The sequence below is a fragment of the Aedes aegypti genome, chromosome 2 (genome assembly GCF_002204515.2).
Source record: "Aedes aegypti strain LVP_AGWG chromosome 2, AaegL5.0 Primary Assembly, whole genome shotgun sequence".
NCBI lineage: Eukaryota > Metazoa > Arthropoda > Insecta > Diptera > Culicidae > Aedes > Aedes aegypti.
This window is the reverse complement of record NC_035108.1, coordinates 29,458,759-29,484,656: the sequence shown is the minus strand read 5'-3', so window position 1 is coordinate 29,484,656 and position 25,898 is coordinate 29,458,759. Positions and strand designations below refer to the sequence as shown.

Sequence of the window (25,898 nt, the reverse complement as noted above, 5' to 3'; positions counted from 1 at the left end):
TCGTGATAGCTGCCTATCTTTCACGCTATGTAGGGAGTACATACGGAAACCGTACATCGAATTACCGCCTAGAGTACTGCAGAGCAGTACATAGCATACAACAGCCAGCCGAGTGAGCTGTGATGGTAATGATGATGATGATGACGATGACGCTGAGATGGTGGCGGAATTGAGGAGGCGAAGCGTTTTTGATGTGCACCAACCAAGCTGGAAGCGGTAGAAACTTTGGACAGGGTGAAATACCCATTCCCATCATAAATATCCAGGCAAGGCAGAACCTCCCGCGTGGACTTGTCATCGTTGGTCCTCTCTGTGCTGTAGAAGCTAGTCCTTCCAGTATCGGCGACGTTCAAGCGCTGACGACAACACGAGATGGATCAATGAAGTTGGGGAAATTGCTGCATCGATCCGGTGATTTTCACTTGGTGGGTAGGTTGTGCACATTCTGCTGGTGTTGACTTTCGACCAATGTGCGGTACACGGTTGTCGTTCATAATCCATGTGGATATTTTAGGAGGAAAATAGCGGTGGACGATCAAAGTCTATGCTTTTGGTTCATGAATTTTATGAACAGCCCCAAGCCCAAAGGAGTAACGATTAGAACGTTTTCGGGTGCGTGCCAACATGCAAAATGCAGTTGAAAAACTATTTGTCGTTAAGTTTTCGATGTTCGCACACCATTCAAGGTCACCGTAATAAGAATTGTAAAACGGACGAAGCGGTGGCTTGGCCTAGACCAGTCTATGAGGAGGCAGAAACTATCATTTGGGTCATTTGACATAATACTAAAGATATATTATATATCTCTATAAAAGGGATATAATGCGATACACATTCAAATAAGTATTTCAATCTTCAATGTTTATAATTTTAAAATAATTTATTTAAAATTTAAAAATGTTCAGATCCTACAAAATTTCTTCGAAAACAACAAAACTGAATACTACACAATTCGGATTAATGGTTTTCGGAAGGTTTTTTAAGAATCATAATCTCAAAACACATTATACCGAAAAGTCCGCTACCCCGATTTTTTTTTTCAATCAAGAGTGAAAAATTATAAAAGTTGAACTCAATCGAAAAAGGACAATAAACATTATATCTACACAAATCACTAATCCAATAGTTGCTGTCCGTCAACGAGAGCGAGATTTGTTTGCACACTCGTTTTCCTTTCTACTGGTTTGCGGCAATTTGCTTGGGTACTCAGATTGTTATACCTATGTATAGGTGGTGTGATTTGTGTCGACAGCACCGCGTTTGTGGTGTGGCTCTTCTCAGCGATCGGGTCGTGATTGTTGACTTTCGTTCGTTTGTTTATTTTTATTCAATACAGGAAACTGGAACGAGCTAGTTATGTTTCGTTTCTTGCTCGTCGATTGAGCTACTGTCTGTTGTGATTGAGCATTATCACCAAGAAATAATAGAATATTTATATTTGGTGTAAAAGATTTTATCGAACTAGTCGATAATGTTGAATTGCAACTTGGTTGATCAAATATAGTGAATATACTGATATAGACCTATACCAAATATGAAGGAAGATTTATCGTAAATGAACAACGTTGCTCTTCACTGTTGTTTTCTTTTGGTTCTTACTTATCTGTCAATCACTTTCCTTTTTTGGCTCTGTCACCTTTCAATACTTTCTGCGTTGTGATCAATTCTGTTTTGAGTCTTTCGATACTATGTGCCTCCTTTTGTACATTTTAATGTTTTCTGTCCTTCTGTGTCTTTTGGTATGTTTTGCTTTCCATAATGTTCTACCAGTTGGTACTTATTTCGTTCTTGTCTGGTATGTTTTTCTTTCTGCGCTTAATGTTTTATGTCTCCTTCTGCTTATTATCTTTTTTCCGGTCGGTGCTTTTGTGGTTTCTGCTTTGTTGTACAGCTAGCATTTGATTATATGTACTGACATTAAGTTATTTCCGCTTTGTGAGGTTATGTCTTTTGATTATAATTTTTGACCATTACAAGTCCGATAAATGCACTTCATCTATGTTGTCAGTCTTTTATTACAAAAGTGTACGTGTGAAGAAAAATGTAAAATGGGTCCCCATAGGGCTTCGTGATTGAATAGTTCTCAACCCGAAAGCAATAACATTGTTCATGTCAAAATTGGATTGAGAATAATTTGCATCCCTGTTCCAAATAAGTAGGAGATCTAACAAAACTAGGCGAAAATCTTTCACGCAAAGCCACTCTACCCAACACCAGCTATTTACTTTTTTCCAACAACAGTCAAATGCATTTTCATATTCAAAATGCATGTAATGTAGTATTAAATTCAACCTACGGCAGCAAGTAGCATTGCTTACGCTGGCTGGTAAAGTCGTTAAGAACTCGCGAGCGTCAAGGTCGTAACGCTCTATTAATTTAATTACCACCACTGACGCTCTATCTAGCTGCAAGTAGCGCGGCGTAGCTACAAGATCCACACTTTTTGCTTCACCAGCTATTATAATGGTTCTGTAGCACAGTGCATCCTACGAAACTTGCCTAATATACCAAGCGCGCGCGTAGTTGACAAAATTGGTCCGAAAATGAACTCTCTTTGTTGCACAGCACGAAACCCGTCTTCTCTCGTTGTGTTGTTACCGCGCTAATTATCCCAGTTGCATTTTCTCTTTATGTGTGTTGAAGTGTGGGCGCTGTGTAAGACAAAACGAAAAACAACTGTATTCGGAAGCCAGTTTCGCGCGTTCTCGCGACAATAACAGCGAAACGCAGTCGCGAGAATGGTTGATTCCGGTCCCACCTTCAAGAATGGCACAGTGAACTGCAAAGGGGTGCGGAATATCTTTACACGATTCGACAAACCCCAGAGCAACGGCAACGCAATTGGCAGATCGTACACACGTGAAGCCAACGTAAGCATAATTTCAATGCACGAGTTTCGGCAAAGCGGGGTTGTTAAACTTGATTAGACGACGAGGCAATAATGCTGAATGGCGTGAAACTCGCGACGCACAGGAGCACTGTCCTTGTATGCATAGTGCGCTGCACACTTGGCGTTTTTTGGACTTCTTCGAGTGCTTTAGGAATAAATTTCATACCATGAAGATAAAAATGATGATAATTCCATGAAGATGTAATCGATACATACCTGGAAGAGAAAAGAGAAAAAAACAACAGTTAAGTCAGTATATTTGAGTTTCAATTTCATGAGTCTATCTGCGGATAATTTATCATGTTTACCATGCCCCAGAATCATTTTTTAGAATTATTTTTTGTGTGAGGTATCAAAAAATATCTTTTGCAGGCAGTTTTATACAATCAACTTTTAGTCCATGCTTTAGTCTTGTTTATTTCGTCGAAGGATTCTGGTTTACGCATTCGGCACTATTAGAAATGTTTGTTCTGAAATAACACATAGAACCAATTTATAGTCTATGTTGACAAATTATAGTACTGATGTCATGTCCAATTTTTGTTTGTTTTGGTGATGCATAATAATAGTTATTTAAGCAACAAGTTGCAAAATGATGATTTTTTCAGCACGAGTTGGATTAATACAACAATTTTTGCTATTACGAAAAATGCCGTTCCATTGATTATTGAAAAACAGCACAAACATACCTATTTCAAAAGTATCCACATGACCCTCCATGCGACGCATAGTCTCAGTAGTTTTTGATCAGGTAGGCTGTGACACAGCAGCCTGATCTTGCGAATGACATTCACAAAAGTTCACGCTTCAATCGATTTTCTATGGACCTATGCACGGGCTCACTATTTGACGTTTTAGCGGTGCCGTGTTATTTATGTGACCATGAAAACCAGTGAATTCGGCACCGCTCAAACGTCAAATTAGTGAACTCGTGCATCGGTCCATTGATCTGATTTCGACGACGGCCCAAGTAAGATGCCGGAATCAATTTTCGAATTATTTAAATTATTCCTCATGTGCTATTTTCTGCCTGCACGAACCGTGAAGTTAGGTTCCGGACATTTTGGAATGTAACCTTCGCGAACACTGGGTGACCTTATTCTAAATGAGAATGGCTCCCTGGGCTCCCTTTAGACGGATACACATTGCCAAATGGTTGCAGAAGCAGAAGCATTGTCGAACTAGTCATTGAGATTCACAGGGCCGTTCAATAAATGGGGTTTGAAGAGACGCAGATATTTAGTTGGTGACTCCCAAAACAGAACTGAAAAGTGCTATTTTTCAGCACCGAAAAGTAGCACTTTTCAGTACTGTTTTTGTTGTCAGGAAAAGTAGGCCGTTATGTGGTTCATTTCCTTTATATAAAGTAGGCTTATATGCAACGTAATTTCAAAAAGAATATTTTGTACTTCCTCTAGATCAGGGCTGCTCAACGTACGGCTCGCGAAAATATTTAAGATTCTTGTCAAATCTGGCCCGTCGAATGTTTTACCAACTTTAAGTTGGAGCATATAAAGTTTTTTTTATTCTCATTCATTTATTTTTCAAAAAAATTAACTACAATTTTAATTTTTTGAAAATGAATGTATGTTCAGTAGCTGGTTCCTATGCACAATGTTCTTCACTAAAGTTTAGCTTGAAATTTAAGTTTTCAAGTTCGTAAAAGGGCGTTCTTATTTGTCACTTCTTGATATAAAAATAAACTGAATTTTTCTCGAACTTCAACATAAGTTATAAATCCAATTGGTGAATTTTGGAAATACTTTATGCAAATCCCTGGACAGGATTATTTTAGTAAGATTTATCGAAAAATCTCGGGTATGATTCTCACAAAATCACTTACATGAATTTTATGGAAAACTTCTGCAGCATTTCCATGTGCGTATGGTAGGATTCTTATAGGATCTTTGACAGTATCCTCGCATCTGGAACATAACCATGAGAAGGGGAAATCTAATAGAATTTAAACCTGGATTCAAATAAAATTCTTGATAGAAATTTTACATATTCATGACCAGGATTACAAATCAAATCGGGAGCTAGATTCTGACACAGGGCTACGCACAATATCTCAAATCCTCATTTAATCTCCGGTCAAATCTCGAAAACTTATTCAAATAGTCTCAAGTGAACAGAAAAGTGAACAATCTTACTTTATTGATCCTACGTGTTTCGTAGACGAAATTCCACATGTTCCGCTCTTACCCAACTATATTTTATAGTTTTAGAACGGAAATACAAAACGGCGTAAGTAGTAATTTCAACTTTCGCAACCCAACTGCTACTTTCACCGCTCCGTTGTATGGAGAGACAAAGTGACTTAACCACGAATCAAAACAAAACACTACTTGAGCCGATTTTACACTGATAGAAAAACGTCGAAAGTAACTCGAAACGGCTTATCATTTTGTTACAATTATTTTTGTGGAAACGCTAATTGTTTGCAAAATATAAGCGATGTACACGGCGAAAAAATGTTAGAAAGGTGATTCATTTTAAAACAGTTTTAGACAGGTTGTGATTCTTCCTAATTAATTTTCTCAAATCCGTATGAAAGTTACTTACGTCGATTTGAAAAAGTTATCGAGAAATATCTCAAAAAAATTTGATGTTTTTTAGAATCCTGGGCAGGATTTTCAGAGATAGGTTGGACGCTAAAAGAATTCTGAAGAAAAAACTTGTTTCCTTATAAAATAAAACTTGGATTTCATTGTCATAAAATTCAAGACAAGATACTAAAAAAAATAAAACTCGGAAAAAGTACTGAGCTGCAAATATATTTTTCAACATTTCAAAAAAAAAATTGGCTGATTTGGTACGATTTTAATGAAAAAGTAAGAGGTTGTTTCCGAGTTATAACCGCCAAATTGACGTTGGATAACGTTAGCTTCTTCTATTTCCTAGCTTGAGACCGTCACGAACTTATGAAAGATTTCTACTAATCTAATCTAAGCGCTTGCACAGCCAAAAGCATCCTGGAAATATCTAAAATTATTCAAATATTTTCTTGTCAGTATTAATATTTGCAGAATATCAGCGATATGATACAAATATTAAAATGGTCAGGCCCACTGTGCAGACTTGGGGGTTGAAGACAATTGAAACAATCATGACAATTAGGTTATCCAAGCATGAATAAACTAATAGACAAAAAAAATTTAATTCGAAAAAAGAAGAAACGGGGACAACCGTACCAACCGTTTCAATTCAGGGTTAATGTTAATATCGGGAGTGGCGTTGCAAAGAAAGTTAATGCACACTCCATTGTTGTTCTCCTGGGTTGGGACATAGGCATTTCTTCCTATGAACTTATGAAAAATTTCTACTGATAAAAATCTAATCAATTTTCACACTATATGTTGCATGTCAATTTTGACCTATTATGAACATTGTGTGTTATTATTTGATTGATTCGGTTAACACTTCGACACCGATAGAATCGGTCGAGCGGCAACTCTTGCTCCCCAAACAACAATGTTAAAGTTGTCAGTCACGATAATTGGCATGATCTCCTTTTGATACTCGAAGAAGTTCCGCACCATGAAGAACTTCTTCTGCTTCGTCGTGGTATCCGGGGAAATGTAGAGGCAAATCTACGATTCTAGCGCTCGGCACATCCAACTGACTCGTCGTATTCGTGGAGAAAGCGCTTAAATTGAATTGCAGCACAATTTCATACAAAACGCCCTTTTTCAGGGTCACAACATTGAATTCGACGTAAAATAGTTACACCCAGAGATATTTCATCTATTACCATTAATTGATTAATTAATTCATTTATTTATCAATTATAATTTTGGTTGATTAGTTTTCAACGGAGATAAATGGCAAACAAAGTTTTACCCAGGTTCCCGTCGCTTGGGTCGGGCGGCGGTAGCATTTTTGCAGTCTTCTCTGTGTGCGTATTTCGATTCGATAGACAATTTCTTACCAAATCAAAACATCAACAAAGCTGTTGCTGATTAGTTTTAGCTCTTTGTTTGATAAGTTGATACTCTGATCGCTCTAGCATGCATTTACATAGGTAGCGGCGATGACAACGGAATTATTCAAAGTAAGTAAAATTTGTAAGGATGCTTAAATTATATCCCCGAGCCCGATTTCATCGTATAAACTCGCACCAATTAGCTCATACGGTTGAAATAATTGAATTTCTGTTAGATATCGGAGATTTCATTAGGAAACTGCCTACATTTAGGCGTTTTCATTGCAATTCTTGAAAATAACTATTCATTACTAGTGGTCCCGGCAAACTTCGTCTTGCCATCAAGTAGGCTGTTGAAAAACGCCATGGAACGCCCCGTGCAAAATGGAAGTTCCGTTCACTCCTGTTTTTTCTACTTTTCCGTTAAATATCCTTTGCTTTTTATATACACAAACACGTCGGAACACTTCAGGAACATAACTATGGAAGAATTTTCAAAATCCGTTAGCCCGTTCTCAAGCCATTTCGTGACATACAAACATCATTCCATTTTTATTTATATAGATAGATAGATTTCTTTAAATGTTGCATTATTAAGAATTTGGCAAGCATATTCGGATTCAGGGAGCTCATATTCATTATGTAGAGTCGTTTAAAAAATAACAATAATCGCATTGACAAGCGGTCTATTTCACCCCGAAATGGGATTCTCCGATTTTTTATTTAAAGGATGATTTTTACCACTAAAAACACATTTGTCAGAAAATTTTGGCACATGAGCCAAAGAGACTGACCATCGTACTTGTATTCAGTTGTTTGGCATTTTCAACATTATTGAAAACAGATAAGAAAAAACGTGAAGAATGATCAATTTCACTCGAAATTACGGTACATGTAAACTTCAAAACGTTAAAACCTTATAACAGCAAGAAAAATGTGCTCTTCTATGGAAAATAAGACATGCCTCGATATTTACCCATTTATTAGTAGTTTAGTCATGAAAATCAATAGTTTTCATTATTGGAGTCGATTCGTAGAAAGATTTACAATCGATTGGTGCAAGAATCTCGAAAATCTATCCTGGCGTTAAAATGTTATTAACAGTCAAAATCTAATCACTTTTCATGACGCGAGCGATTTTCGTTGTTCGAAATTGTACCCCAGCATGTTGCCGTAAGACGTTATCCAACGTCGAAAGATTTTTTTTTACAGACAACGAAAAATTTGGCCCACCACCAAATTTTGTTGTTGAGACCGCGGGCCAGGTTCAAAAAGGTTAGGCAGTCCTGCTCTAGACGTATCAACATTTGCTGAGTAAATAAAAAAAACCATAACAATGGCGAACATTACTGAAGTACAGAGCTAATATTTGCGTCGTATTGAAGTGCATCTTATTGTGAAATTTTAGAAAATTCGGCCGAGAAAACTTCCCATGTCAAATTAAATCATAGAAGTGCCTGAGTAGTTCTTTACCTTATGTAATACGAATGTTATAACGTTGTATCTAGCTAGTCAATAGTTGTATCTAGCTAGTCAAACTGATCGTCGAAAAATGTGTTGATGTCCACTTCAAATGGACTGGTTGATCGAAACTAGTACCAATTCAATCTGTGGCGCAGAATGTCGGTTGGATCACATCCGAGAGATTAGTGCGTATTAAAATGTTATACCACCACTATAGGCTATGCTCTCGAGTTCCATCTAATGGGCTGATGGATTAGGCCCTCCTAACGTGGCTAGGTCGCATAACCAAGGGAATAGATTTTCATTAAAAAATTTCTGTGAGATTATTTGGAAAATATCCAGAAGAAGAATTACTGGAAGAAGCTTTAAAAAAATCTGTGAGAATTTTTGTGTCATTCCTGCAAACATATTAGGGGTATCAGCATTGGACTGCTGTAGGATTACCTTAAGAGAGCTCTGGAGGAATTAATCAAAGCAGATATTACTGGATGTCTTTCCTTTCTAAAAGAATTCAAAAGGAATCTTTTGAAAAATTTCTGGAGGGATTTTGGAGCAGTCTTTAAATATATTTCTGAACAAATCTCTGGAGAATCCCCGAAGCTTTCCCTCAAGAAATCTGTGAGAAGGTTTGCTGAAGAAACTATGAAAAGACTTCTAGGAAGTTTCGTAGTCTCCAAAAAGACCTGATACCACCATATGTGGAACAGAAATTACAATCATTGTGCCAATGTATACATAGAATGTGCTTTTGTGACGGCCATATCCCAAACCATTGACCTTTCAATATTATTGGTACGTAGCTGTTACAGCTACGAAAGCGATCATACAAAGTCCAACATGAAGCCATCGAATTTGGTTCCCCAGCAAGGGGTATGTGGGTGGTTCACTTTGTCCACCCACTCACAATCCAAACCAATTCGAGCGCGATCGGTTGTTTTGTAAACTCCTGCTCCCCCATCTCATTATGTTCGACCAGAAATAGTGCCCCGTTCAAGAGGGGTCATTACGGTGAACCAGTAATAAAAAGTAATAATAGTAATAATGGTACAGATTAAAAGGTGTGTGCCACTCGGTGTTGGTTGCAGCCAACCACTTCCATGCCCTGCAAGTAACAGTCATTGGTCTTGGGGGAGTAGTCATTTCTAGTCATCGGTCATCATTGTGCTATTATTGGTTGTTGTTTACCATACTGTCGTTACCCCATGTGCATCGGAATGGATACCCCGCCAACAACCACAGCCAGACGACAGCAACTACGTACACCTCCAACTGACGATCGGTGAAACAGCGCCTATACAATATTAGCCATTATGTAGGGCTTCTCTGACCCTAGCAGTAACCTCACTATGCCAACAGCAGCAGGGTCGTTCCATACCAAGTGGCCACAGTACCATCACCAACTTCATGTTATTTAATTTTAAACATGCAAAAAAGCCCAAATTTTATACAACAGTGTTGCCAGATTATATTTTAATTGAATTATGGAAAATAATATCAAGCTAAGAAAACATGAAATAGGTAGATTGAAAGCTCTTGTAATTTCATATTATATTTGAAAGTAACGAGTTTAATATTAAGTTGTAGTGTTGCCAAATATATGTAATATTCTCTATATCTGATAGTTTCGTAGATATAAATTTAAGATTATAAGCAAAATTTGGGATTTTTGTCAAATTTACAAAGAGATGAACCAGCCTCTGGATGAAAATCTCTAATAAAGATAAAAAAATCAAATTTACAATCATGGGAAGTGGTCCCATAGGCCGAGGGGTGGTCCGATATGCATACAAATTTGACTTTTCGTACATATCAAGTGAATCAACATTTGACCAAAATTTAGCTCAAATCGGTGATGGTCGATTACACCTTTGCAGGTTTTTTGTGGACACTTGGTATGGAACGACCCAGCGCAGCAGCAGGCAACATTCGTCTATGTGCCGGCCAGCACGTTCGTTCCACCCACTCCAGGTCAAGTTTTTGCCTTTCTCGGTCTCGGTTTAGTGCATGCTGACGACCGGACCGACCGACAACAAACGGTGAAGCTTTGCGCTTTGCTCTGCACCAGCTTGGTTGGTCCTGACCGAGAGGCGGCTCTTGGTTCGAGAATTTTCCTAGCCGTAGCCAAACTCGAATCTGCAGCAACCCTCAAGAGTCCGGATTTAGGCTAGGTATTGGTATTTATGACATAATGCCACCCCGTACCCAAGTGGAAGTGGCTCGTGGCCTATCCGATGAAAGGATCGGGTGTCTTTCGAGGCAGAGAAGACAGGTCTCGTGTGGATGCTTTGCCTGGCAATAAACATGCAATAAACGCACCGATTTGGGTGTTTTACTGTGAGTGAAATTAATGACGCTGCGGAGGTGGGGTATCGATTTTGCTGTGAACAGTGAAGGCATTTGTATGTGTACTGAAATGTTATGGAAACTTTAATGCAGAATGTTTTGTGCCAAATTGATGTTGGGGCTTCTATAAATCAATGATGCATGACCCAATTTTTAGTTACGAAACCAAATGATTTGATGTTACTCTGCTGCAATCAACTACTTTCTTGAAAGTAATTTTTTGTTCCAGGTTATATAGAACTTTTAAGTTTTTGTAATGCTGCTTTTTGATTTTTTTACAGTTCAATCATACTTTTAGTCTTTCGTGAACATAATGATATCGCTTTACATTTGGTATTTCTCATTATTTTTACAGTTCCTTAATATATTCTTCTTCTTGGCATTACGTCTTAACTGGGACAGAATCTGCTTCTCAGCTTAATGTCCATGTGAGCACTTCCACAGTTATTAACTGAGAGCTTCCTTTGCCAAAGTTACCATTTTAACATCCGTATATCGTGTGGCGATACTCTATGCCTAGGGAAGTCAAAGAAATTTCCATAACTAAAAGATACTCGACCGATCGGGAATCGAACCCAGACACCTTCAGCATAGCTTTGCTTTGTAGCCGCCGACTTTATCAATCGGATAAGCTAAGGAAGGCCTCAATTCCTTAATGTAGATTTTTTTCGGATTCTGGCGGAACACTTCCAATAAATTCTCTTACAATTTTTTTAGAAAATGAACGCTCAAATAAATTAAAGCTTTTTGAGCACAGTGATATAGATCGAATAGAACCCGTTAATTGCCATAATAGACACTCTCAAAGTTTTACAATCCTTTTGTGCACCGATGATGGTAGCATTCCCACACTATAAGTACAACCGGTGACGTTCGAACTGCGATTGATGATCCTCTTTCACGCAGCAGCCGGTATAATTTATCACGTTTAGCTTCGATACCCCTCCTCTGCTGTTGCATTGTGATTCGCGTCATTTCTCAGCCAACAACGTGTTTCGCTGGCTGTGCAATGTACATGCAAATATAGATGACGCAAAAACGCACAATTGCATTGCATAGCGTTGGCGCTTGGCTGCTTTTTTGGTCCGACCTTCCGAGTGGTGGGTGCGAAAACATTGCTCGTTTTATTCGGTTCCATGGTATAAATGGAAAAATCAATACCACCGTCCTATCACACACGTCCAGCAGAAGTTTAGCTGTCCCAATGGTTCTGGAGGACGCTTGTTTTGAACGTTTGGTGCATTTCCACTGTATGAAGCAGCGAACGAAACTCGAGCATGCATAATGATTGCATACCACAGGGCTGGTGACGACCAAGTGTCTTAAATATGAACTTAAGAGACCAAAAAAGACCAAGAAGAGACTGAACAAGAACTCAAAAGAGAACGGACATAGACCCGAAAAAACTTTTAAAATATTTTAATTAAAATTCCTCACAAAACCTCTAAGAATGTCATTTTAGATTCCTCGTAACTTGACGCTAAATATTACTCTATGTATTTTTCATTATTTTTTTCCAGACATTTGAACAGTATGCAATTTAAGTATTTTCTCAAAATTTCCTTGACACATTACTTTGAAGACAACTCCTAGTTTCAGTGATTTTTTATCACGAGCATCCTCCCAAGATTGTCGTTCAAGGTTCCTCAACGAATTCAATCAGAAATTATCCCAAGAATATCTCAAAAAATTACTACAGAAACTTCTTCAGAGAATTCCTCCACAGTTTATTCCAGAAATTTGTCAATCAAGTTTTCAGCCTTCATGAAATTTATCTTAGGGCTAAGATTTTCTTTAACATTTTCGCCTAGGAGCTCTTGAAAAATTCAACCAGTAATTTGTCTCAAGATTACTCAGAAATTTCTCAAGTGTTTTACTTAAAAAAATCAGTATTTCTTCAATATTTCAACCAGAAATTGCTCTGAGGATACTTTTAAGAAAAACTCCAGAATTTTGTCAATACATTATTAGGTTCTTCCCGATAAATTCTAGAAAACTTTTCCCGAAAATTCTTTAAGGAAATTATAATTTTGTCAGACAACGGATAACAGCCTTTTTTCCTAAAGTCACACACCAACTTTCCACGACTTACCGTTTTATAATTAAATTACAAAGTCTCGCGGTTACTTACTTTTGTCTTTGAACAACCCTCTAAAACTCTTTGTAAAATGATTGCAATGTAATAATTCCCTCACAGGCAACATTTCAAGATATTTGTAGTTCGTCATCCAAATTTCAGCTAATTCCGACTACCAGAAGCTGAGATACAGCACCCCAAACTTGGGCATTTTGTATGGAAAAACAGCATTTGACTGTAGATCCACTGCGTGTCCTGGTCCTGCCGATATGGTAACGGATAGGCCTTCGGCGGGTTCGTTGCCGGAATGTTACCCAGATGGACACCGGGACACCGCAGGGACGGTCTACAAATGGTATTTTAAAACGGCGGGGTTCTGCATGGAAAAATATGCCGTCAGGTGCAGTCCACTTCGCCTTCACTTCTTCAACGTCTTAACTCCCTTTCTTCTCTCTATCCTTTTCAATTCTTCACTTTAAACTTTTTGGTATAGCCTTTAACTGTTGACTATTTCAGTCGACGAACTCTGGGCAAGTGAAGGAATTAAGGAGTCGTCGACTGTCTTGCGGTTCCTGACCTCGTTGCTCGGTCATTGCCCTCTCCATGAACTCAACGACCCCATTACGCCACCCCTCAAGACTACCCAGAAGATGGTAACCAAGCCCTCTGGTGGTGGGTTTATTCACTGCGGTGGGTAAGTGGCTGCGTAGAGTAGTCTAGGGTGGTGGAGTATATCTAAGGCTGCTCGGGAGTTTGAACGGTGAAAACATAACGAAGTACAAGTTTTCCTGACATTTGACAAATTAAATTCTAAAAACGCTAAACATGGTGACTCTCACAACATAAAATAACCAACACTTACACAGTTTCAAACTAAAATAAAAAAAGTTTTGGAATTAATTTGACGTAAACCTAAAATAATTAAAATCAAAACACCGTCAATTTTTCAATCACGTGGGGCAAGTGAAAAGTTAGTCATTAGAGATTGATTTAGTGTTTACTCTTTATGTATTAAAGTTAATAAAAATCGTAAATATAACTGTTAGTTTTTCAATTCATTGTTCAAAATGACAAACTTTTCACTTGCCCCTCAAGCAGGATACATTTTTCAAAAACTTTTTCTGTATTTTTTCTTTAATTCATAAAAATTAATTTCAGCATACTACTCCCACCAGAGGAGTCAAGCTAAAAAATATACACGACACCATTTATTTCAATTCAAAGTCTTTAGAATTTTAAAAATCTCAACTATACGATTTCCATTACTTACTGTACATTATAGCATTTTCTGATTTGAGACACTAAATGAATAAACTTAGTATTTTTTACTGGATCCTGGTATTTTTAATAGATTTTACTGATATTAGCAGAACCGCACAGAATAAAAAATGTTTTGCAAAGTCTTCAATTTGAAAAAGTACATGCGAATATCGAGCTTATCTTATATAAGCTTTTAAAGAACCCATAAAAAAATTAATGGAAAAATTACTCAATGAATCTTTGGAAGAGACTGCAGGAAAAATCTCTGGATGATATGCTGGAGGAATCCCAAACGAAATCTCTGCAGAAAAGTACAGAAGAAGCTTCATGACGAATTCCTGGTTGAAAAAAAAAACAGCAATTCGTGCAAAACAGTTTCTAATAGATTTGGCGAAAAATAATCCCTGACGTATTTCATGAATCAATTCCTATGAAAATGACTGGAAAAATCAATGAAAAAAAACACTATACACTGTTAAAAATCTGATTCTAAAATCATGATAAACAAGTCGAGAAATTCATAAATTGAACTAGAAATAATGATTTTTGGAGTCATAATCATGACTCAACATACAGAGTTATAACACTAAGCATTCCTATCGGTCACCATCAAATTCAACACGACCGAATCATGACGACGAATCATGATTATGGAATACTGATTATTACGGTTATTAAACAAAATTTCCGGTTTGCGGTAGCCGCAGAGTTCTACCGCAGCTGTCAAAGTTCTACCGCAGGCTTCGAAATCATTCTATCATTGAAACAAACAATTCAATCATAGTATGCTTGAAAGACAAAACGCTATGGAAAAAAGCAATAAACAACAATCATCAAGACGGTATCCCAGGTATCATTGAAGCCTACTGATGATTTACAAGTGATGTGATTGCTGCGGTAGCTTTTCGTTGAACCGTAAAACGGAAATTTTTCCCTAAAATTGCAATACTACCCGTGTAGGAACTCCTCGAGCAATTACTGTAGGATTTTTTGAACGAATTTAGTGGTCCCGGCAAACTTCGTCTTGCTATCAAGTAGGCTGCTGAAAAACGTCATGAAACGTCCCATACAAAACTGGCTGCTCCGTTCACTCCTGTTTTTTCTAACTTTCCCGGTGAATATCCTGAGCTTTTTATACACACAAACACTTCAGTTTTATTTATTTATTTATTTATTTATTTATTTATTTATTCAGATAATTCAACTGACCACTTAGGTCTTATTGAATGACTTAAAACTAAAAACATTAAATACAATCCATTTTATATGCAATTCATAACACATCATTGACACACAAATGCATTTTAGACTACTTCAAAGAAAACATAACAACACAGCCATCTACATTTCTTCACATCTTAGAGCTACAAATAATCTTTACATCATTCAGGATCGAGCAATCAAACATTTAAAATAGAACAATTTGAACATATATAAATCATAATGGTTTCCATGTTTCGTTTTGTCTATCCGAATTAACAAATTCTCTAAATTTGATACTTTTTGGCCAAGTAGTTGGATTCATTGCGCGGGATTTCCACTTTCTATTCAAATTCACTTTGAAAGAAATATAATCCCATGACTGCCTGAGATTCCATTTAGACACCAGTTTTACAACTTCGATGTGCTCGGGTTCAAGAATGTTCAGTGCACGAGTGACCATCATACGAATGTCCCGTTCGGTAGCACTCACATCGATATTTGTTAGAAATAACGAGAACTCATCTTCATTTGTTTCGGTTCTATTATCATTACTCTCTACGTTTAATACGTATGCATCGGTTCCATCAAAAAGTTTGCTTGAATGCATTGACATCGGAGTCGAATGTAGAGGTGATTTTTCGTTGTTAGATGCTGCATTTACGATACTCGACAACGTGTGTTGAATTCCAGCCACAACTGTTTTCAGGAGTTTTACTTCGTCAGCTACAGTCTTGTTTACGCTGGTCGCATCATTGGCAGGATCATAGTGAATTTCATCTCTCAATTTCCGAAACTTGCTCATACACTTGTCACACATCCATATAATGTTAGACGAGGACAACAAACACAACACATCTTCAATCAATCCAACGCAGCTAGCATGGAAGAAGCCGGCACAATATCCTTCGCAAACGGTATAGAGGTCGGCTTTGAAATTGATTCTCAGAGAGCACTTTTTGCAATTTTTTTCTTCATCCATGTTGAAGCGGGAATGGCAGCCACTGTACTTTTAACCAAAACCCGATTCTAGAATATCGATTACGCACAAATATCACGACGTAAACTTCAAATATCACCAAAATATTCGATGGAGAGGTTTCAACGGCTTGATCGAATAGCGCAGGTGATTTAAATAACTGAGAAACGTTCAAATTTTCAACTAAATCGAAGGCAATTCAAGCGGCGTTACGTTCGGCGGTTAGAAGCGACAACATGCAGGATCATATCTAAATGAAAAAATTCAAAATCCAATAACCATTTCGTGACATACAAACATCATTCTATTTTTATTTATATAGATTTATCTAAGTATCCATTTCAAGGCGAATAACGTTTAAGACTTCATCAATTATGGTTTTTCCTATGCTATGCTTCCTTTCATCAAATAGATAAGAACCATTATTGTAGGAATCTGTGGAACAAACTCAAGAATTCCACACCAGTTTTTACTGCAGACAGAAGTGGAAAAAGGTGACTTTGAAGACCATTTTGCTAAACACTAGAGACTTGTATTGAAATAGTGAGCAAGTCTATATAAAGAGACCTGCTACTAGCCCTGCATACCATCAGTAACGATACTGTTGTTTCGTCCATCCCCAAACACACCGGCCGCTACGATGAGAAACCCCAAATTGTAGGCACCTCCAATACCATTCTACAAGGAAAAAGTCAAGCATTAATGATGATGAAGTTGTTGCTGCTGTCCGGAGCTTGGATTCGCTCCCTGTGCATTGAACTTCCCGCGACTCTCTCGCATCCACAGACAGACAGAGATGCTCGAATTGCACTGAGACTCCCACGAGGGAGCGCGAAACGGAATCGGAGATTGCTTTCGCGATGAGAGCCAAAGCATCAAGTACCTAATCCGGGAAGGTCGCGTGAGCGGTTGCCAACGTCAACATAGCCGAAGCCGGTCGTCGTCGTTGTCGGTCTGTAAACGACAAACCTGCCAGACATGCTTTCGTGGAGGACACATGCGCGCCTTGGAAAAAGGATTCATGCTCAGCACGCGTTGTTCTACTCGCTCCTTCTGTACATTGCTATCCGTGTGCGCTCCAGAATGGAGAGAACCCAAATCGATACCCGGGGGTTGGGGAATATTACCCCCTATGTAAGAGTTATCATCAATAGTGAGCGAGAGATTGAAGCGCGTGGCTGAAGAGTTGAAGAAGCGTGCAAAAATTTGTGATTGCAAATTCTGGAATGTGGTTTTTGGATTGTAGTTGGATGGTTTGCGGGTTGGTGGACTGGTTTCGTTTCTTTGCATTTTGCTCGGACAACAACGTAGGAAAATGAAGAAGGTAGGATGCACCATCGCTGGAAAGAAATGCTGATGGTGGGTCCATTTGAGTAGATTTATTACACAATAGCTTTGTGCAACATCTTTTGGTTTTTGGACAAACTTGGACAATTTAAGGATTCTAATTTCAGCTTACTATATTCAATAAATACTTCAACAGTAACTTGTTGCTTTCATGACTCAGAAGGATTCTGAAGAAGCTGTAGAATCAATTCGAAATCTCTGTCCGAAAAAAACCTAAAAAAATTACTTTCATTACAAAATACCCGGAGAAAATGGGATATGACATTTTTTGACAATTCTTAGAAGAATCCATTGTGCAGCTAATACAGAAATTCTTGGTTGAATATTTGAAAAAAAAAACGTAGGGGAATCCTTGAAGCATTCTCTAGAGCAATTTCAGATGGAATACACAAAGCAATTATCGGAAAAATCCACGGTAAATTTCAGTCATGCCTGAAGACGTTCCATAAGAATACTCCGAAGAATTTATGAAAGAATCCATAGAGAAGTTCCTGTAGAAATCCATGGAAGAATTTCTCAAAAGGAACTTCTATAACGAAAATCTTGCATTAATTACTGGCGGAACTTTTCGATGAATTCCTGAAGAAATCTCTGGAAACAGTCTTAATCATCCTTAGAGAAGTTCTTGTCGGTATTGTATAATCGAGCACTGATTTTTTGTGTACATTATACGGATTGTTGTGCAAGCAGAATATAACACATCGATCTGTCACTATTAATATGATAGAAATATTGTAGGAATTCCCAGAAATATTATCTTCTACAGGAATTGCTGAAGAAATATCAATTGAAGTCCCTGGAGGGATTCGTCGATTATTTTCAATGTGATTTTCAGAATTAGTATGCAGCGATCCCCGGAAGAACCCTTGGAACATGCATGGAGGAATCTCCAATGGATCACAATGCTCAGGTTTATAGATAAATCTTCAGAGATTAATCGTTACATGGAATATATACATAATTTAGAATGCCACATCATGGCTAGTTTTTACCAAGATTCATACAGCCCAGTTAGTCGTCAAACAAATTTAACTAGATCTCAGGAAATAAAAGCATAGATCCAGTAAATCATGTTTCATAAGCAACCTGGTGATTTCTTAGCTGAATGTCGGTTAAAATTGAAAAACCGAGATTCGCACATCCGAGCTCGTGCAAAAACAAAAGTGTGTAGTACAGAAAAGCTTTCGAATGACATCTTTAGATATGAAAAAGCGAGCTTGCCTTATTTTAAGACATTTTTTTATTTCTCAACCCATAACTACTACCTGGTACTGGTACAGACACCCACTGAAATTTGTGTTAACACTTGTAGCAACATTACTGGAGCAATTTCGAGAGAAAATCTTAAAGGAGTTTCTGACAGCATATCTATTGAATTCTTTGCAAATCAAACGATTTTAAAATTCTTAATTTATAATGAGAATCAAGAGCAGATTTTTCAGGTAAATAGTACCTCTCAATCTCACCTTAATTGCTTAGAGTATTGCGGGGCAAAGGTTCGCACCTAACTTTTCATAGATATATATTGAATTGAAAGCAGTTATGCTGCGGCTTGTAAGACAGATTATACCTACCTTCAAAACGATGTGCGAGAATTTAAATGTTTCATTTGTATTTCAAGAAATATCATATTTAGCATTACAAGTCAAATGCGAACCTCAGCCACATAATGGGGGCCAAAGTTCGCCTTGTATGGGGCCAATGTTCGCACTATACCAACGACAGGAATATGACGCAAAAATAGTTTATGAAGGCTCTTTCATCTACTTTCTCAGGCCACGGATAATCAAGAAAATATCTTTCGTATTACGTTCCATTAGGAGCACAGGCTATGATTTATGAGCTATCCACAGTAAATCATGGAGTGTTGTCTTTGAAAAAGTTATCAGTCATACATTAGTATGTGTTGATGCAGTCAAAAAACATAACAGGATTCATTACGGTCAGAAAAGCTGAAAACATTCTGTTCTTCAGCATGATATTGTATAGCGGCTCTACTTTAACTACTGAGCCATGGAAGATTCCATAATTAAAAAGGAAAAGGGTGTAAAGAATACTAGCATATTCTCAACGAACAATTGTACGTAACTTATATGTGGAATGAAATATGTGTTAGCTTGGGAGAAAAGAAGAAAGGTATGATTGTTGTGATCGGATCATATGACAAATTAAAAGCCACAGATCCTAAATCAATCAATCAAAACTGATCAACATGCATTTCATCGGGATTCCAATAACTTGCAGCGATAATATTACAAAGAGCGATAGACCGACCCAATTAAGCAGCGTTGCATTATTTGCGAAGCTAAATTGAAAAGACTATCACCATTCAAACCAAACAACGCAGGCCGCAAATTAATGTAGTAGACAAAAACACATATTCCAGCAACAGCTCTTATCCTCCCTTATCGCGGTTTATCGCGCTCCGACATAATTTGGTGGCGCTTCTGTGGCTACGAATAAAGAGTCTATCGATGTGCCAAAACCGCGTTTATATCGCTTGAGAAAGCACAACGAAAGCGAAATGAAAGTTGATAAACCACCACTGACTTTCCGATAGATTGCTATCAACAACAGCTTGAACAAACTGATAACGCTTCGACAAGAAAGCGAACCCAATTGAAGGGGTTAAACGCAACTACCAACCACAACGAGTAGATGGAAAATATACTTAATTTGATTGTTTGGGGAAGTCATTTGCGATATCTTTTAATACATATTACAAAGCATAGGTGTAAAAGTCATAGCATTTTCCCACTTACCGGAAGACTTCAGCAGCTCGGGATCGACCAGTTCCGTTAGATCCGGCTCCTCGCCGTACCAGAAAATCCAAAGCTCTTTGGCAGCCGTCAGCGACAGTGGCGGATGGATGACCGACCCGCCCGTCACCGGACCCGGCATGCTCATTTCAAACACATTCTGGTCCTGTTCGGCGGGCTTGGGGGCGGCCACCCGCCGCCACACGCACAGAATGTCCACCTCGAGGCATTTCGAGTAGGACCGTAGGACCGGATCGTCCAGCGGATAGCTGGACGCGTTCGGTCGTTCACCCTGTACCAACTTACGCCATTTGATACCGCACAGATCGGTCTGAAAAAAAAGGAAAAAATAGCAGTGATCGATTAGTTTGCGTTGATGGGAATGATGAAAGCAATTTTCGCCAAGCGGGCAAAACAGTCTGTCGCTGACATTCCGGCCGAGTTCGTCTAGTCAGTGATGAAAAAATAACGTTGGGAAAGCAAAAGCTTATATAAAATAGTCCATTGGTTATGTACATTTTTCGAAAATTGCTGTGGAGATCCGCAGTAGGCTATATCCCCTCTGAAGCGTCGTTCACGTGATTCTCTTTCGCACCCGTTTCAGTCACCTGCAAAAGCTGTTCGTAATTTCCTACTGCTTCTGCTGGCTGAGGAGGCGCCGAGCATCCCCCCAATCAACGCTGGAAGTCATCGACCGGGCTGTTGTTTAGTCTCGCTATATGCTCCGCTATTTCGCAGTCGTGAAAATGCTAATGTTCCTTTAATCGAAATAACGCTTTTTCCGCAGGGAAATCCAAAACATCCAAGCAGGCAGGCTAGCCTTCACATAATCATGGTTTCCTGCGACGCAACTGAACTGCGGCGGTCATTAGATGATGAAGTGATTGATGCTGGTGCAGGTCGCACCCACTGACTGCCCAATACGAATCCGGAACGGGGCTTTGCGCGATGCGCTCAATGAAGCCACACGTGCAGCAGTTCTGTTTCTGTGTATCTACGTTTGAGCACAGCGGAATCTACGGTACATAAGGTCGAAAGTGTGCGTTATTTCCCACCTCGTCGTCGTATGCGATCTCAAATACCTCCACGGGAAAGCTGCCTAATAGGGAGGCATCGACCACGGCCGCACCGGGATGAGGAACCCTAGTGGTGGTGAATGTTCGCTTTTTGTTGTTTTCATCTCTCATGGTGCTTCGAGGCGAACAGCAGTAGAGCGGCCAGCACAACCAGCAGACCAAATCAGGCCGGTTGTCGTCGTTGTCTTCGTTGGGGTGTTGCGGTGGTGGTTATTTGTTCATGTATTAGTAATGCAAGCAAAAAGAGCCACTGACTGTCGTCGTTGGGCCCGAATAGGGTGAAACCGGAATGACATGGGTGTACTGGGTAGAAGGGCCTGGCGGGAGACGGCAAAAGGTAAATAACTGCCGTACTTGAGGAAACCCGCTTTTCGTCGTTCGTCGATTCTCGTGTAGCCTCCTTTCTTGGCATTACCTCCTCACTGGGACAGAGCCTGCTCTCAGATTAGTGTTTACCTTTGCTTCCACAGTTATTAACTGAGAGCTTTCTTTGCCAAAGTTGCCATTTTCGCATTCGTATATCGTGTTGCAGAAACGATCATTCTTTATGCCCAGGGAAGTCAACAAAATTTCGATTACGAAAAAATCACCTTCAACATGGCTTTGCTTTGTAGCTGCAAACTCTAACCACTCGGCTAAGGGAGGCCCATAGGTTCTTCAACTAAAAACACCTAAAATACTATTTTCCTTCAAATTTAATTTTTCACTACATAATGTTCTCATCACCCATCACAAACATTCTCTAACCATGATTGAACTGAGCAGATGTTAACTATGTTATACGAACTCATGGGTTTTAAATTAACTCAACCGAATAGCCATCGTTGGTCAATTCTCCGTCTACTATTGATAGCTGACATACCGGTCCTTTTTCAAAAATGTAAAACAAAAAACGTCATGACAAAACTTTTTCCTTTGCTTGACACTTGCCGTCCAAAGAACATATTCATTAGACCTGTTCGCTTTTTCTAAGGTACCCTTGCCACATTAAAATCCATATTTAAATATTTATCAAAACAAGTTATCTATACAAACATGAGTCAATTCGGTAAAGTTTATTGTTTGGTGTATCAAATCGATGTTGTGGTTTATTGGACCTTTTCACCAAAATGCATTCCTGAAACCTAAAAATATCATTGAAAATTATTCGAAAATACCACTAGTTTTTTGCTAACGCAATAGCCTATCACTTTGCCGAAGACACTAGGGTGTTTTGATCTCGAAAAAAGCAATATATTTTTCCAGTTTGCCATACAAATTCCGATAAAAATCATATTTTTTTTGTATTCCTATTTTATCTAAGTGTAACGAACATATCGTTCAAGCATCATTTTCATGTGGGAATTGATTTTAACTGCGAAATAATTGAAAGTGTATCACTCTACACCCTTAAATCTCATAGGGTTGCCAACACGAGTACACTGTGTGAAAATCACATTTACCCATGATTTAAACGTCATATATTTGAACCCTATAGTCCATCACCATCGTCTTAAAGTAGATGTTTGGGCATAAGGATCAGAAGGTCCTCGGTTCAAGTACATTCATCTTTTTTTTGACATAATCAACAGTAATCGTAGCATATCATGACTAATTAGTGAATGAACATTACTACTGGGTATTTTGGTATTTTGAGTAATACATGCCAAACATGAAAGTTTTTTGAACGGTTTTAACAATGTGTGGGTAGGGCTCATTCACATATTTCATAACTGCATTTTCGGCATCCACCCCCTTGTAACGCTTTTTGTATGAATATACTACAAGTTTTGTATCATAAGGTCATCCACCCACCCCTTCATGCAATTTGGTGATTGGTCATAAGTGCGATGGTTTATAGATTATAATTATTAGCATCTTTTCGGTTTTCAGTACGATGCTGGTTCACTCATTACGTAATTAGTACTCAATAAATGCTTCCTCGTTGCTGGGCGTTTTGGGGTGGGCTCTAGTTCTCAAGGCTGTTGCTACGCTGATTAAACTTGAGTCATCACTTACAGTTGCCCTTGCATATTACAATATAATTCTTGCTGTAGAATCCTTTTTGAGAACGGTGTTCTATTGAGAAACAAAAGATTTCATTCCATGTGAGTGAAATAAAAAAAACTCGAAGAATATGTTCCAAATTAGGTTAAATAATTACAAACGTTAGCTTGATTGGTATGAAGAAAAAAAAATTGGCTCTTGTATTAGAACAGTGGGTTTTCTAATCCTCAGGCGCAAACCTTATCATTCACTCTATTTTGAGCCGATGGTGATGAACTCTGTAGGGTTTAAAGATATGACGTCTAAATCATGGGTAATTGAGGTTTTCATAGACTGCAATCTTGTTGACAATCCTTTGAGAAATTAGGGTATAGAGTGATACATTTTCAATTATTTCACATTGAAAATCGATTCCTACATAAAAATGATGTATGAACAATATGTTTGTAATATTTGGAAGAAATAGATAGATGAATTGGATACACAATATAATAAGATTTTTATTGGAATTCATGTGTCAAACTGGAAACATATACTGCTTTTTTCGATATTTTTGGAATAATTACCTTAAAAGCATAATGAAGAAGCGGTCAAAACACCCTAGTGTCTTGGACAAAGTGATAGGTCATTGGTGTTAGCAAAAGGCTAGTTTTATTTTCGAATCATTTTCAAAGTAATTTTGGTGTTTCATGATGGCATTCCTGTAGAACCAAGGGATTGCCACGAGGATCTTTTTCTGTTGCCTCTTATAAAACGATGGCGGAGCTTACCCAAACAAAGTTGCTGATGCGAATGTGGGTAAATGAATCACGGCACCCATATTCAACGCATTACTTGCGTTTCATCTATATAAATAAAAATGGAATGGTGTTTGCATGTCACGAAATGGCTTAAGAACGGGTCATCGGATTTGAATGATTCTTTCACAGTTAGGTTCTTGAAGTGTTCCGATGTGTTCGTGTGTTTTAGAAACTCAAAATATACACCGGGAAAGACGAAAAAACGAGAGTGAATATAACTGTCATTTTGTATGGGACGTGGCGTTTTTCAACAGCCTACTTGATGGCAAGACGAAGTTTGCTGGGACCACTAGTTCTGAATAAATTGATTCACACTTCATTTTTTTGTCTGTTATCTATGGTTAGATTATCCAAGAAACATTGGCTTTTCTGTAGCTCATTACTATCAAACAGCTATAGCAGATTTCGTTGCGCTCAATGCGTTTTGTACTGTTTTCTCTCGTAGGAAGAGGTAAACATCCGAATAATATACGTTTGTGAGTGGAATTTGATTCTGGAGTATAAATTATGCTCCCGATAAGCTCAAGCAGCTCAGCTGTCAAATTCCATAGTGAAAAAATTGGACGTCATCCCTTTGTGTAGAACGGTCCATAAAAACACAAAATCGATTTGATACACCTCTAAAACTTTATGGATTTGGCTAATTTTTGGACAGATAACTTGTTTTGATAAATAAGTTCGGAATTTGACGCGGCACGGAGATTCGGAGAACTTTTTTCGAAAAGTGAACAGGTCTAATATTCATAGTCCCGTGTTTGAACTTGATGTATTATAATTCTGGGTAGGTCCTCTCTCTTGAGAAGACTGGTTATGCCATCAGCGTTTCTTTACTATTAGTCCGATAATACTCCTTGATTCTTCAAATTATTTTCCAAAGAATATCTCGCACAAAAACGGGTCCTTTCGTCTGCTTGTTGAAATACCATCTTAATTGAAAGTAGTTCTCGTTCATGTACAACCTTGCCAAGCTCAAACATTTTTTGATCTTTCATAGCATCATGCTGCAACCGTCTTCTTGGTAATCCAAAGACTGTTTTTTTGGAAAGATTCAGGAGCGCTATGGAGCAGAGCCGCTACATCGAAAAACGCCATCATCTCAACATTCTCGATGTTTCCTGACTTTTAATAGTTTTTGGGAGAAATCCCAATCATTTTGAACCGATCAAGTGGGGAAGAGCTTTGAAGGGAATGACTGAGCTTATGACTGGGGGATCCCTCTGTCGAAATGATCTCTCGCAATACCTCTCCTGGTTTGCGAATCTTCGGTAGTCCTCTGATGAGTGGAAGTATGATGTTGCCTCTTTCAAACTAGCCTCGCCAGTGATCGTCTTGCAGCCCTTCCGTTTTTTTCCGAAAGTCCGGGTATTGAATCTTACTCTCAAATGTCGGTAAGGGTCTCCGTTCATCTTTTTCTCCATCTGTTCGTCATAGTTCCGGCTAATCTGTGATAAAGATGACAATGCCTATGTTCACTTTGATAAACGTGCCAGTTTATTTCAGTTCTTTCAGATTCCTCGTCCTGCTCTGGTCTGCCTTGTTGCGTTTCCTGTCTTAATGGCCTTTGCTTCCATATTTTTCGCTATATTCTTGTCCTTCACAGATACGGTTTGGGTAATCGCTGTTTCCATGCGTCTATGATGATTTTCTTCACGTCTGGAGTCATCGAATATTCTAGCCGTTCGTTGAGGTGTGTCAATTGTTCCACTGTGAACTTGCAATATTGATTAGTTTACTACGAAATCTTGAATGGATTTTACCACAGGAGCCGTAGTCCGTTGTCCTGGATCGTAAA

At 38.4% G+C, this 25,898-nt stretch overlaps 1 protein-coding gene across 3 annotated transcripts in view; it reads right to left on the bottom strand.

Moving 5' to 3' along the window:
* The window catches only part of LOC110675422 (mediator of RNA polymerase II transcription subunit 13), a 102,072-nt gene that overhangs the window by 50,632 nt on the left and 25,542 nt on the right, over window positions 1-25,898 (bottom strand). For all 3 annotated transcript variants that reach the window (XM_021840391.1, XM_021840392.1, XM_021840393.1), the window contains exon 2: window positions 20,248-20,575. In XM_021840391.1, the coding sequence (XP_021696083.1) occupies window positions 20,248-20,575 (328 nt within the window). The remainder of the gene's footprint in view (window positions 1-20,247; window positions 20,576-25,898) is intronic.